The 14882-nt window shown below is 36.0% G+C and overlaps 1 protein-coding gene across 5 annotated transcripts in view; it reads right to left on the reverse strand.

Annotated features, from left to right (window-relative positions):
* Positions 1–14882, reverse strand: part of MGAT4A (alpha-1,3-mannosyl-glycoprotein 4-beta-N-acetylglucosaminyltransferase A) — a 78492-nt gene that overhangs the window by 7177 nt on the left and 56433 nt on the right. For 2 of the 5 annotated variants that reach the window (XM_026103276.2, XM_026103274.2), the window contains exons 11-14: positions 14608–14715; positions 14012–14205; positions 2267–2345; positions 63–129 (exon numbers count right to left, since the gene is read on the reverse strand). In XM_026103276.2, the coding sequence (XP_025959061.1) occupies positions 63–129; positions 2267–2345; positions 14012–14205; positions 14608–14715 (448 nt within the window). The other 3 variants (XM_026103275.2, XM_064502246.1, XM_064502256.1) reach the window with 3 other exon arrangements.

Below are 14882 nucleotides of genomic sequence, written 5' to 3' on the forward strand. Positions count from 1 at the left end.
TAGTAACTAAATACATTTCTTTCTACATGTGTAACAGAAAACTATTTCTGCTCATAGCATACCTATCCTGAAGTAACCATCCTCTAAGCGTTTGTCTTTGGTTTCTTTGCTTAATACCAATTCTTCATTCTAGAATAAAACCAAAAAGCATAAATGAGATCATTTATTTTCACATACTACTTCTCCAGGGAAAGCCAAATGTATGCACGCTCTTGTTATATATACAGAATCCATCTTTCCTAATTGATTATGAATCAGCCTGGAATAGTTATTTATAGCTTTAGACAAATAAACACAAAAATGAAAAGCAGCAATGTTCCAGAACTGAGCTGTATTTGGCTTCAAGGTAGAAAAAAGATGTACTTTTTGAAGTGCCCCAAGTAATTCGCATGTTAACTGCCACATAAAGAGAATATATAGCAGATACTGGCATAAAAGGCAGTAGAAAATCAAAGGCAAAATCTTCCCTTCTTTTCCTGTGGTTGAACCAGAGATTCTCTCAGGGCAAATAAAATTTAACTTACTTTTTGATGCAAGCATTTGGGTAGGATGAAAAGCTGTTAGACCAGTGAGGGAAGCATTTCAATTATTCACTGCCTTACTAAAAAGGGGTGGATATAAAAAAAGGGGGATATAAATAAGCTTCTTTAATATGCACAGAAAAATGAAATTGGAGACCAGAGCTTCAAAAAGCAGCCTGAGAATTACAATCAGAATCACATGACTCAATACTAAAAGACCTACTGTAAGAGTTTCTTAGGAATTAATTAAAATTGCTGGACACACAGAAGATTAAATCCACCAGTTTTTTGTTTTTTTTGTTTTTTCTTAATTTCCACTTTTAAGGGAGACTGCTGAAAAAAAGCTTTTTGGAGAATGTTGCTTAAGTTCCAGACAAATCCAGTCTAGGGTCACTCTGTTTTCTAGTGACTATGTTTTCCTGATTTCTGCTCATGAGGGATCAGGCTAGAAGTACCTGAATGGGGTCTCAACCCTGCTCAAGCCCACTGTGCAGAAATCTTTCCCTCAAAACAGCATCTACCATTCTGTAGCTGTGGTCTCCACACTGGTGAGTTTTCCTGCTGACACCAAGAGCTTGGGAATGTACCAGATACAAAATTTCCTGTTTACCTTTCCACATGTGGTAGCAATAGCAAGGGAAGCTTGGCAGCATTATATCCTTAGGGAATGCTCCAGTTTGGGGAACTTCTCACAGCAAGGTGCAGCCGAAAGGGAGATATGTTTGACGCACATTTTGTCTCATCATCTTACTGTGCATTCTTGTGATATCCTGGGCCCAGATAAAATAAGGGCTGCTGCTGCTTTTGTGATTGAATACATTTCCAAAGGTCTTGAGAAACAAAACCCATAAGCCTTATAAGCTATGATAACTCAGGTGTTACATTGTATAAGTAGAATCAAACTGACAAACTTTGGGGGAGGCGAAGGGGGGAAAGGTTCAGACATTCCTTTTTTGCTACCTGGATGGTAGACTGCAAGAATGGAAAAGCAAACACCCCCACTGACCACTAACTGTACTTTATTTAAGAGATTCAACATGGTGATTTAGTCACAGATTTCAAGGTACTTGCATCAGATGTATGGGGGAAGACAGAAATAAGTTACTATTTTAATACTAAATAAAATAAATTTATCTGAAGTAATATCTTAATCCTCACACACAGTTTTGTGATACAAATGGTTAGGTATAATATCTAGTTGAAGAAGAAGAATCTGTATCAACTAGCTTCAGGCAAGAACATACTTGAGACAGTATAATGCCCTCCTGAGATAAAATTCAGACTGATTTATGGAAGAAAAAAAATCAGTTATCAAGAGAAAGGAACAGAGGCAGTTTGGGAATTTAGGTACATGAATATCTGGTAGGGTTTGGATGTGTCAGTTCCTGAACCAAGACTTTTACAGAGTCGAACAGGAGATTCACTTAGCTTTCTCATGTTCCAAAATACACAGGGGAGGGAGAATTGTTTGGTTATTTTTTGTTTTAAACAGTAACAGTGAAGTGGAAGAAAATGAGCCGAATGCTTGCTCACCTCCAAATTGCCAACACCTCTTATAGCAGGCTGCACTCTCAATGAACATGTTTTCTCAGAATAGTTCCCCCCTCTAAAAAAGGGCATCAAGATCTTACAGTTTAAAAAGAGGTGATTATGTCTCCCTCACCCAGTTAAAAAAAAAATCATTAAAATTGGGAGGTTTTGCTTTTATCTTCTAATGGAGGACAGAAAAATCAATACGTTCATACCTGAAAAGGCAAAACTTCCACAGTTGTGTTTAGAAATATGTCTCCTGGATGCTCTGGATTGCCACTGTGAAACAAATATCTATAAATGAAAAGGGAAAAATAAGTGGTCTGCATACATCAGCCAGAATTAGCTAAGTTACTATCTTAAGGGTTAATAATCACATTACAGATGTTACAATGGTAAGTATAACTTTTATACTGGACCCACATCAGCTGATAAGAAATAAAAGATGGTTTCACATACTGCTGTAATTGAAAGGGCTATTTTAAAGTTCTGGGTTTTTCAAAGAATGACTGGGCAATATTTTACCATACATCTGATCTTGCTACACTGCATTATGTCAAGTGATCAACACTGGAGTTTCATAGCCACTATTGCCTGGCACGCACTGGAATCTCATCACTTCCAGACGTAGTGGTCCTGCTTTCCCTCAACCTCTCCCCGCTGTTTCCCACCACAGACCGCCCCCTTCTTGTGCTGGCAGAATGAACTCTGCAGACACTTCCTGAACCAACCCAGGGAATTTACCCGACTCAACTCTTTTGTCAGGCTAGTGTTTACTAGCCCAGCTCTCCACTCTGGTTCACTGAACAGTCTTATCAATGACTGTGCCACAATTCACAACTCACACACATAGCCTAATGTTATCTGAATTCAGTCTCCTATTCAAAGAACTTTTTTTTTCCCCACAAAAGCATATATATGTTCTTGACATGTATACACAGACAGAGTGGGACCATGTTTTTATATCTGTAAAAAGTCCTTGTTACTCTCAGGTATGCATTTAATGAACCTTCTCTTTTTTAATGTGGCAGAACAGGTGTGGCTTAAAACTGTATCAAAACCATCCCTACACATATCAAGCACCGAAGTACAAGTGTTAAAGTAACAATCCACTCTCAGTTTTTTTAGGACTATACATATGCAGATAATCAGTTACAAAAGACATAGTATAACTTCCCTTTCTTTCTATAAAACAGAAACTTTGTATTCTTTTGACAGTGAATATACAGGCATAGTATGTAAACAAATAACAGTATTTTCTTACCACTAGGTGGTATCAATGCTTGACAATGTGTTCATTTCTTATTATTTATTCTAGTAGAACACAGAGGAGTTTATTTAGATTAATGTCTGGAAACTACTTGTAAATTATGCCTACTCAGATGTCACTTTTAACAAGCCTATTTTACTTTTAATATGTTTAAATGAATATGTAAAAATCTATCAACACATTTCATACCTTTCTTCAATTGGAACTTATAGCAATAAGCAGTAGGCACTATCTTCCAAACTAAACACATCACCAGCCAGCGGCAAGTTCAGCTCAGGAATTATCACTTGATTAAAATTACAAAAATTAGCTCAATTTGCAATTTATTAAGACATAATTGGAGATGTAAATTCCAGTTTCTCTTTATCCAGTATGTCTGAAGATGGGTAAGTATTTGTCATTAATCCATACTCTATATCTAACAGGACAAAAAGCACAAGAAAACAGAGCTCTCTCACTCTGACTTAAAAATCTCTGTGATTCTAAAATCACAGGAGTAAAATCACATACTCAGATACATGAAAGCCACAGTGATTTCAAATTGCTCTGATTTCAGTAGAACTGCATAGATCGAAAGGTAAAACAAAACTGTATTCAGTAGCTTTGGCATTATACATGCTTACAGAAAAAAATGTTTTTCCACAGTAGTTTAATATAATGGTTACTCAATTCTAACATATATAAATCACTTATTATATGCACTGTTCTTCAAAGAAAAATCCTGTGGCCTCTTTTTTAAACATTTGTGATATGCATAAAAAAGACCAACTTTTTCCTTTGTAAGAGGATGCCTTTACTGTATGTTTCAATAATAAGCAAAATAAAATTCTTGGCAAAGCTGACCAGAACAGAAAAAAAAGTATATTCTGCTGTCTTCTGACCTAGCAGACTGAGCTTGTTATCCTTTGGTCTGTCAAATATCCTAATCATTACTGAGAATTTTCCTTATGAAAACACTGAAAGTGCTAGGGAGACTTTCTAAAAATGCAAGTGATTGAACACTCCCACCTAAGACGGAAATCATCAAACACTCCTACCTAAGCCACAGATGCAATGCTTTTCTTCAGTGCTCTCTAGTTCACAAATCTTATTTCTGAGAAGAGACACCTAAAAAGCCACAAAGAAATTCCCCTGTGATCACTGTGCTCTCAATAAAAGACAGTGGTTTTGTAGGGGGGTGGGGGGGTGGGGTGGGGTGTGTGTGATTAAACGGCTTTGCAACCACAGCCAACTACTTCTCCTACCATGCTATCAACTTTTGAAACCAAGGTATGATTTTTCTCGCCTCTCACCAGTTGTCACTCCATTAGGGCAACACACTGAAAAGTTGCCATAATGTTAAAACAATTCACAGAAAAAAATTAATAAAAATTGATTTCCGGATTTCCATGTAATCAAAAACACTCTTTTAGTATGTTTTATACATCTATCTCTCTACACATATGCACATACATATGTAACAAATGCATGACACATTATTTAAAATTATGTTTATAGTGAAAGGGATATTTTTATATCTGAGCCTTGCTTGAACACTTGACAGATAACACCTACTAAGACAGTAAAAGTTACACAGGGTTTAAAAACAGAAGTATGAATACACACACACAGTCTGTTCGTATTTATAACCAACCTTTTGCTTACAAATAAAATTTACAAATAAATTGATGTTCCTCAGTTCCTCGAAGAGTGTCATTTAGCGGTTCTTTTATAAAGCTTACCTCCCTGAGATGTTGATAAATCACAGACTTTCAAGGTTTTCAGGCTATGAAACATTTTCCTGGATACAGAAATTGAATGACATAGAGGTAGCTGTGCCTTTGGCTTGTAAGTTACTCTGACATCTGGGATTTATAGGTGACAGTCCATATAAACACTAAAAACATTCTTTTTTTTTCCCCCCCCTTGTTGACTCACATTTTTCTTAGGACTAAATCACTAGATGCTGTCTTCTTGTTGTTTAAATATAATACCTTCTGAACCATTCTTTCAAATTAAAATTCTGAAAGTCATAGACCTCTACATGTAACAATGCAAAAAAAAAAAGTTAAACACTACTAGCATATTACTTCATAGTTTTTTTAATTACAAAATACAAACATGCACATGTTCTGACATTCTTAATGAACACCATCAGAGAAAAGTAACTAATAAAATACTTATGTATCTGAACCGTGGAGAGAGCTCTTTCTCTGACAGTCTCTTTTTAAAGAAGCTCAGGTCAAAGATAGTAACTGGCTACCAGAGACATTCAAAAATGAAAATAACCTCCTCCTGCCTGCTCCTCACCAGAAAGTAATAAATGTATCCTGCATGAACTAGCCTGTATACCTTCTGCTGGTGACCTCAGTGCAGTAAGAGAGTAAAGGAAGATGCTAGATACTAACAACTCACATGGCACAAGAAGTTACACAATAAGATGTAAAGAGCATTGAAGAAGGCTTTTTTTAAAAAAAAAAAAGTTAAAGCCACAAAGGAAACTTCAGTTTTCATATTTAGTGACCTGAATATTCAAGTTGAGGGTTTGACGCCTTCCCACGGAGCTAGACCCATCTCTAAAATCAAGTCCACTGGAAGAGAAGACCAACATGCTGAAACGAGCATTTGTACACATCCCAGCACACAAAGGGAGGGGAAAGGGGAAGCACCAGTCTCATTAAGAAACTTCTAAAGACACCATTAGTTTGCCAATGCAGTTAACTATTACCAATATTTTAAAAGGCTACACTCAGATTCAGAACGTCCCCAGTACTGAGCACTTAGAAACATTCTTATCTTTGTAGCATTCCCAGTTTTCCTTATAACAAAAAAATGCATATAAATTCATATCGGTACTACTAATCTACACTGATAGCTTTAATATTCTTTCTTGAACAGCTAAATTTTTCCATCTGTTAATACTAATTTATCACATGTACTTTTGGCAAAAATTCAACACAACTGATGCACACCTCTTCATCCTTCTCTGATTTTGCATATAAAGGGAATATATCTTATAAAACTTCTCTCTCCCCTTGTCAAAGCATATTTAGGCTCAGAAAGTTCTGTTACTCTTTCCATTAACTGATTTGTTGTCTTTTAGGTATTAATAATAATAATAATGTCTTACTGTATTTTATATTTTATTTAAACAAACATAGAAATGGCAATGATTCTTATTTTTTACATGGAAAGTGTGATTCTACACATTTTTTATTTTACTGAGCAACCAAAATGAAGAGATTAAAACAGAACACACAGGAACTTCACCAGTAAATTATGGCAGCTTTATAAAAGGAAATAATACACAAAAATTCTGAAAAAGCACAATTCACTATCAATATGCTTGTTTTTGTCTTGAAGGAAACAGAAGACTTATCTCAGTCAACGCTAAGCACAAATATTCTAAGAATCTATTTATGAACACAGGCCTTTCTCCCATGTAAACATCAGGAATCAAATCTTTTTCTCTATATATCCTCCTTACATCTCTTTTTAGCTATCTGATACATTTTAGTATATGGCATTTTCAGGAAAGAAAAAGAGATAGGAAGACAGAAAGGAGATGTTTTCTTCCACATTTGAGCAAATCATCAGCTAACAACATGCAGCATAACAGTTTTTAAATTCTGCACAAAGGGACTTTATAGAAAGGCAGAATTCAGTCAGCAAATTTATGTCTCTCCACAGATGCTGTAACCAACTGCAAGAGTTATCATTCATTGGTTCCATCCAGTATTTCTGATCGCTGGATACTATGTGGTAAAAGAAATCTAATCTACCTCCTTTCTCTGACATTTTCCGAGAATACTCATTAGAAAATATTACCATACTGTAACTGGAAACAGGTATTAGGCTGCATTATTTTTCTAAGCTTTACTGCTGTAAAATACAAATAGAAGATAAATAACTTCCTTTCCATTTCTCAAGCTCAATTTCTTTTCCTAACCCTTATGCCTCCGATTCACTCTTCTGTTTCTGAAAATTGCTCATACTTACCAAGAAAAGCTTAATTCCTAAAGCCTCTCTCTATATATCAAATACTCATAATAGATAAGCAATCTAATGAGAGCTTTTCCATCTTGTTATTATAAAGTTACTGGCTTGAAAACACTTGAAAAGGAATATTTACCCCATTAATTTTATGCCAAACGCCTGGTAAGATTTTATTTCCTCTGCTAAAACCAGCCAGTCTAAGCATCCAGATATAAACTGGGCACCATGTTTGAGAGCTATAAAGAGCGAATTCCCCATTTTTACAGAAGTGGAAAGCTGAGAGCAGGGAACTTGCTCATATCTTTCTAAGGACCACAGAGTAGCCTGAACAAACAGGGATGGGAGGAGTCAGGGGGAAATGAGGTGGTCTGAGTCTCTCCTTTCCAGCTGCCTAACTCTCCCCAGCTGAACAATGTGTGTAGAAGCCATTTAGCTTGGTAAGACCTTCCCATCCCAAGCCCATTCTTGGCTTCTATGTTGCTCAAAGAAGGCTATGAGAACAGCTTTCTAAACCTGTAGTGTCCTCTCTGGAGTATATACAGGTCAACTGTAACAGAAAGGATTTGGAATTAAATTCATTTTAACTGTTTTTCAGTTTTGTTTTGATTTTGGAGGGTGTCGGGTTCTTTTGAGGGAGGGGCTGTTTTTCCTCGCTCAGGAAATCTCCGCTCTTGTCTTTTAGAAATTTTATTATTTTTCAACCAGACTGATATTAATTAAAAGGTCCTTATGCTCTTCTGCAAGATTAATTCTGTTGAATTTTTAATCCACTGAAATGTAGAAAGCTTTTTTATATTTCGATTTAATTTCCCCAGAAGCACAGACACCAAGGGCTCAATTCAGCTGTTTTAAACATAGGCATCTGCTGCCATTTGAGATGCACTTAGGTATCAGAGGCATCCTCATAAAGCTGGCAGATGTAATTCTGACATATCAGAGATTCATGCCCTTCCGTAAATCAGGTGAAGTATCTTAGGGTATCTCTAGTGGCATTAACATAACCAACAGTAAGGCGACTGCATTAAGCCTCTAACATTTCTGATTAATAACTATAAATCCAGGAACACTGCCAAATACACAAATCTGGAATATTAGTGCCATTAAGGAGGAAGCAGCCTGTCCTTGGCTCAGGCAGCTCTTTTCTTCTGTCTCCGAGCCATGCTTCTTTTGCTTTTCACATGAAGATCCTGCCTGACTGTCACAGCCAGAGCTCCATGCCTGGAGCAAACAGCGCCAGCGGCTGGGAGCGAGCCTGCCAAGGCCCCGCTGCCAGTGGAGCCACGTGAGGATGTTCTAGTCATTAGTGCAAAAGCTTATGCAAACACAGAACGCAAGTCCCCAAATACTCTCTTTTGTGTACACACTGCATACACTAACACCAAAAATGTGTAGAATAAGAAATTATTAGAGCCTTTCAAGTATTTTCTATCAACTGATACCACCATTTAAGCCTAATAAAATACAGATATTGTTCAACTTTAATAGCTTATAGCATAATTATATACCTAGGAAACAGAGCAAAAAATATTTCTAATTGATACATTCTGTGTGTGCGTGTGTGTGTGGAGGGGGGTGTAAGTAACTTCAGTTAAAATTGCCCATGAAAGGTGGAAGGTATTGCATTGTGTTAATGGAGAGTTTCCACACCAAACAGTGATTGTGAACAAAGAACAGCTTATACATCAGTCAAGTTACTGCTGTATTAGTCCAAAAAAGTAAAGATTCTGCAGCTCCCTAGGTTTTAAGTGGTTCTTACAGCAAGAGCAAACAATAAGAGAGTTCTGCTTCATTGTAGATTTTAGAAAGCTGTTAAAATACTGCTTTCTCTCTGTAATATATTTGATTCTGTGGATCTTTCTTTCCACAGGAGGACTTGCATCCAATAAGAAGGATATTTAGCTACATTTTAGATACATACGTAGATGATACATATTTTAAATGACTCTGTTCTACTTAGGGGGAAAAAAAAAGACATTCCTTTTAAATTTTCACAGCTAGAGAACATGTTTTAAAAGCTAGGTATATTTTCCTTTACACTGAAGTGGCAGTAATAGCAGACAAGCAACCCTCACTTTTCATGCAGGTAATTTTCAACACTGTCACAGACAAGTGACAAGTGCAACGCAGACAAGGTAACGTATATGTTTACTTAACAGGAGTAAGACAAGATACTCTTCACACTCAATACATTGTATGTCTAGCTTAAATAGTCAAATAAATTTATATTTCTGGCGTGAGAGGAAATTCTATGTTGTGGGAAGATGCCACAGGAAGCACGCAAAGTTAACATTACATGTCCCCTGGGATTCCAGTGTTAACAACATGGAAAATTAGGTAATTAGTCTGGAATATTGCACATCAAGTATGTATACCAGTATCGCAACACAAAGAGGTAAATGTAATCTACTAGTTGATTTGCCAAAATATTAAAAGATTTCATTTTAAAGCAGAAATTCCAGAAAGCAAGTACTATCTCATAAAATCACTTTATTAAGAATCAATGGCACATTAGGATGAGTACCTAATAGCTTGTTAAAAACAAGAACACAACTTTGGGACAACTGATTTAAAAACAGTGCTATGAGAAAAAATGAACAAACAACAACATAGCCTAGAAATCCTTTTGAAGATATTCAAAGTAATGCTCCCAAGCAGTCACATACCAGAAAGGATGTCTTATTTTCTTTAACAATTAAGCAAGTTTATATATAAACTGGTGAAGTGGGCTTTTTTCCTTCACACAGCATAAAATACATCCTTGGCATTTTCCACAGCTTTTTCTTTTTTAAATAGAAATCAGCATTTGAAACCTGCTTGTATTAAAAAACAAAAATAAAACTCTTTACTTTCATGAACATTCATTCTAAAATGCAAAAAAGCTGACAAGTGTAAAAATAATCATATCAAAATGGCCATAGTTTATGTGGTTCCAAGGGCTCCCTTGGTGTTAATTATTGTTTTCAAAGAACATCTGCATTATCCAATTTGTGTCAGTCAAGTCTATAGTGTGGGCTCTGAAACTTGGGCAGTCCAATAAGATATGGTTATGATGATGCTGAGCAGCAGCATCATTTAAGAAGTGCTGCAATGGAATGCCTTTGTGGGATGTATTTTTTTAAAGCAGGATCACATTCAACATTTATTACCTCTGTTCTCTTCAAGATTCACTACTCATCCACAAATATGTCAGAGATTCCTACAAACAAAAAAACTATCTCAAACAAAGCAATGTCCAAAGTCAGTCCTTAAAATGAGCTGCTGCTTGGGTACAACATTCCTCACTAACACCTCTGAAGGAAAAGGGTAACTAGTAAAGAAAGGAGGTATCTTGAATCTGTTATCTACAGCTTTGAAAATAAATCTACCTTCTATACTAACATTACAGTAATAATGCAAAGTTTATAAAATAATTCTTAAATATGACTGTCAGTTTTAACAATTAAATGTGTGCTTGGGACAGCAGGGCATATCAAAATAGCAAAGTGGATTTCAGTAATCATGTAACAATCTAAAGCAACAGAAATGCAGGATATTTCTCATCTTTAAAACGTGGATTGTTTTGAACATTCAGAAAACAGTCGATCCATTTATTAAAAAATAAAATAAAACAAAAAAAATCCAAAATCTCACACAACACACTGATGTGCAATCTGTTTTCAAGAAGAAAGCCAGTGAAACCACTTTAATTCTCAAGGATATGCTAGTGAAAGACAGAGATGTGCATCTTCATATTACTGCAAAAATAAAAACACGATTTCAGCTTACTAGTAAGGGACATCAGTGTTCTCGTTGAAGAACTTTAGGTTTGGGGAGGAGGGGGCAAAAAAAAAAACTAAAAAGAAAAAACAAACTAAAAAAGGGACTAAAGAGATGCAGTACAAAAGTTCTGTCACTGAAATAGAACTTCAAAAGATTTCAGTTTACACACACCTATTTTCCAAGCACGGTTTAGAACAAGCAACATCCAGCTGACTGTTAAAGGTTAAGTGAGGATTTGTTAACTTGGTCTTTCACAAAATAGTCGCAACTGTTACTTCCTGCTCATTTAAAGGGAGATCTGCTCACTTTAGATTATTAAGAGATCCTTGCCACTGTTATCCCTGACAAATGTCCTAGGTCTCAAAAATTAAATATTTAAAGACTTACTGAAAATTGCTGGAATTGATATACTACAAGAGAAAATGTAAACTGAGTTCAGCAAAAAGTTTGGCATGGAAAAATAAACTATAGGAACAAGTTAGTGCTCTGTCACACTGTAACAGACCCGCCATTCATTTTGTTAGATCCGTGGTCAGTATCTCCATTAAAAAGCTTGTTTATCAAGAATTTATTACTGGAGCTATTAAGTAGCAACACCTCAAAATGACTCTGCATACAAAATTTTGTGCAAGTTCAAAGAGCTTTTCTATTGATTTAAAAGGAAAAAAGAAAAAAAACTGCTCTGTGTTCCTTCACAAACACAAGATGGCTTTCAAAAGCACTTTTTCTGCTCTTAATCTCACAGACATTTTTCCCACAATCAGTTATCTCTTCTCATCAGGTAAGTTTTCCTGACACTCAGTCCAGTTCCCCTTTGCTGTCTTTCATCCCACTACTCCCAGTTTTATTTCTGACTGCCTCAGCAAGCATCCTTGACATACCAGGAAATATTATTTCCTACACCTAACCTTCACCTACCAAAATTGACTGCTGATGAAATTAAATGCACCACCACCAAAAAAGAAAAAAGAAATCTCCAACAATTTCAGATGACAGCAAATGTAGCCCTAATCATGTGTGGACTTCAGAAAAGTAAAATAATGCACTTTTGCAGACCCTGTGGCAATAGAAGCTCAGGTCATAACAAATATTGAAACAGCCTGTAATGACAGCTCAAACAAGCTTAAACTTTTTAAGTGTGAATATGTAATACCATTCTAATTGGTGGACTTACTTCAAGGAAGGCAAGGGAATACAAAATGTTTCTTCTAAAACTAAAGTGACTTCCTTCGATAAGTAGAAACAAGTAAAATCATATAATCCTCAACTACTGGAACTGATCTTAACACAGCAGGTAGGCATAACTACCTTAGGCGTAGCAACAATTTTGCGGAGCATAGTAATGAACACAATCTTCACATTTTTTTGCACAGATAATTACTACTTATTCTTTCTCCCAATTTACTCACCATCAGGTGAGTAAATCACATCAACAACTTTTTTCAGACATGCATGCTGATCTTTGAGCCACAGTGCTCAACTATAACACTTGCTAGCAATGCTTTCCAAAACTGCCAGTGTGGTGTGCATTTGACTCATCCTAATGAAACAACATTTCACCCAAAATCAACATTTGCTGGTTACAATTACTCTATTCATAACGTAAAGAGGCATATACTACTTTAAAAAAAACAGAAAATAAATACAAATTGGACAATGTTCATTTCTTAACTTCGAAAATTTGATCAAAAAAAATCAATGAATTCCTATATCTGAGTTGGAAAATACACATTTCTTGTATTACTGGCACAGGATAAAAAAAGATTCTGCTTTTAATCCGAGGAGTGTGGCAAACATACTCCTTAACATACAATTCTTGGAAAGTTAACCAGGAATGTCTTTTTTAAAGCTTAGTAATCAACTGAAAGAGTAATTTGAAATCTCGCCTAACGAACTGAGTTTCATAGATCAGACTAGTTTTGGAACAACATAGTAACAAGGAAACTACTGATCCTCACTGCTGTGCTAAGCCAAGGTGAAGACTTCGTCTTTGATTGACCAAGGCATGGAAGAAGTTGACTAACTGGATCTAGTTCAAGAAAGCATAAAGAGCTGCTTCACAAAAAAAATCCAATCCAATTAATCCAAAGAAATTTAACTCTACCAGGCTATATGTATTGGCCTCAAAAGAGCACAGAAGGCACATAAAGAAAGGAGAAAGGAATGCACTAACATAGCAACTGCAAACGGACACTAAATAAAGAATTTATTTTGTAAGTCTTGGACTAGTGTGTTGCCAACAGAATGAAAACCAAAGAAGCACAGAAGTCTCAGTAAAGCTAGCGGAAGACTCAAACTCTAAAGCAAAAACTCTATTATCCTTATTTAACCTGACTAGTAACTAAAAAAAGTCACTTTAGGCCTCTAACAAACCATGGATATTTGTATTTTAAACCCTAGCTTTTGTTGTTGTTTTTAAATAGGTCTACTTGGAGTATTAACATCATGACTTTTTTCAAGCCCTAAAGCTAAACTTAAGCTGCACTGCTGTTCAGGGTTTGCAGCTCTCAGGTTCAGGGACACCACGATATGCTCCAGAAAAATCTCTGGTCTGGACAACCAAGGAATCAAGGCTGCAGGGCACAACATACTGTACCATACACCATGCTGCACAAGTGCTCTGTAATTAGAAGCAGACCAACCAAAGACAAATAGAATCAAATTGGCTGCTTTTGAATTCTATTAAGAATTGCCAGAGAAGCACTGGTTTTGAATTGCATTTATCAAGAAAACTCCAGATTAAAAAAAAAAGCATAAGATAAATAAAATTTAAAGTAGTAGAACAACTACAGGGAAAGACACTGATGAACACAGTTTCAGCTGAACAGCAAAGACCCATTTCCACATGCAACCTTTTTGTTTCACTTTAGTTTAATCATGGCAGCCCCAATTCTATTTTGAAGAATTCTGGGTGAGCAAACAGCTTTAGATATGAGACCAAAGGCAAATTACTAACCTTTCTACATTGACTGGCTTGTCAAATTTAAATAGAATATAATCCCCAGCAACTGGTGTGACAGCCCAGAAAAAATCTTCCCCTACGTAGGTTTTTTCTAGCGTATGCCCTTGGTAGACTTTTAAAGATGTGGAAACCTCAGCAGGTGGATTCACGTGGATTTTATGCAGTAACGGCTTCAGGAAGTCTTTATCCTAGTTGAAGGAAAGACAAACATCAGATTGGTCAGGTAACCCATTATGCTCTTCTCCCAAGTGGGTACACTTAAAACAAATACTTGGAAACAAACAGAAAATGTATATGTTATTCATCGTTGGGTATATCAGATCTTGTGTTGATTAATAAGATGATCATGCCATTAAAGGCAGAAAGTTAGGAAAAAACATCCACTAACATATATCCACAAAGATAAACTGAGATTGGCACTTCTTATACTTGATAATAACCAGCTTAAATCAGATTTCATTCCAACTAGAGCAATATATAATATTCTTGAAAATGCCTGACAACAAGAAAATGTTTGTTTTCTCAAGTGCTAACAAGTTTTTCATCAAATTATCCTGCTGTGGAAAGAAAGGAAAATTTTAGCTACTAACTGTGAGTTTCTGGATCTTCCCTGCTAAGGAGGAGTGAAGGCCAACATGCTGGAAAAGAGAAGGCCTGAAGCGTATCCGTAGGTTAGATTTCTGTCGATCACAATGTTTCTGAAGCAAGTGGGAAAAAAATCATGTTAGTAAATCCAACAAACAGGTGCTGAGATTTACTAAAAGTATGTACATGAACCAAGAAAAAAAACAGCAAGGACCTGGACCTATTTACTCAATTTTTGTCTTCTTCCAGAAATTTAGTAAGATTGCTGTGCACATACAAA

Source organism: Dromaius novaehollandiae, chromosome 1 (assembly GCF_036370855.1).
Source record: "Dromaius novaehollandiae isolate bDroNov1 chromosome 1, bDroNov1.hap1, whole genome shotgun sequence".
Lineage (NCBI taxonomy): Eukaryota > Metazoa > Chordata > Aves > Casuariiformes > Dromaiidae > Dromaius > Dromaius novaehollandiae.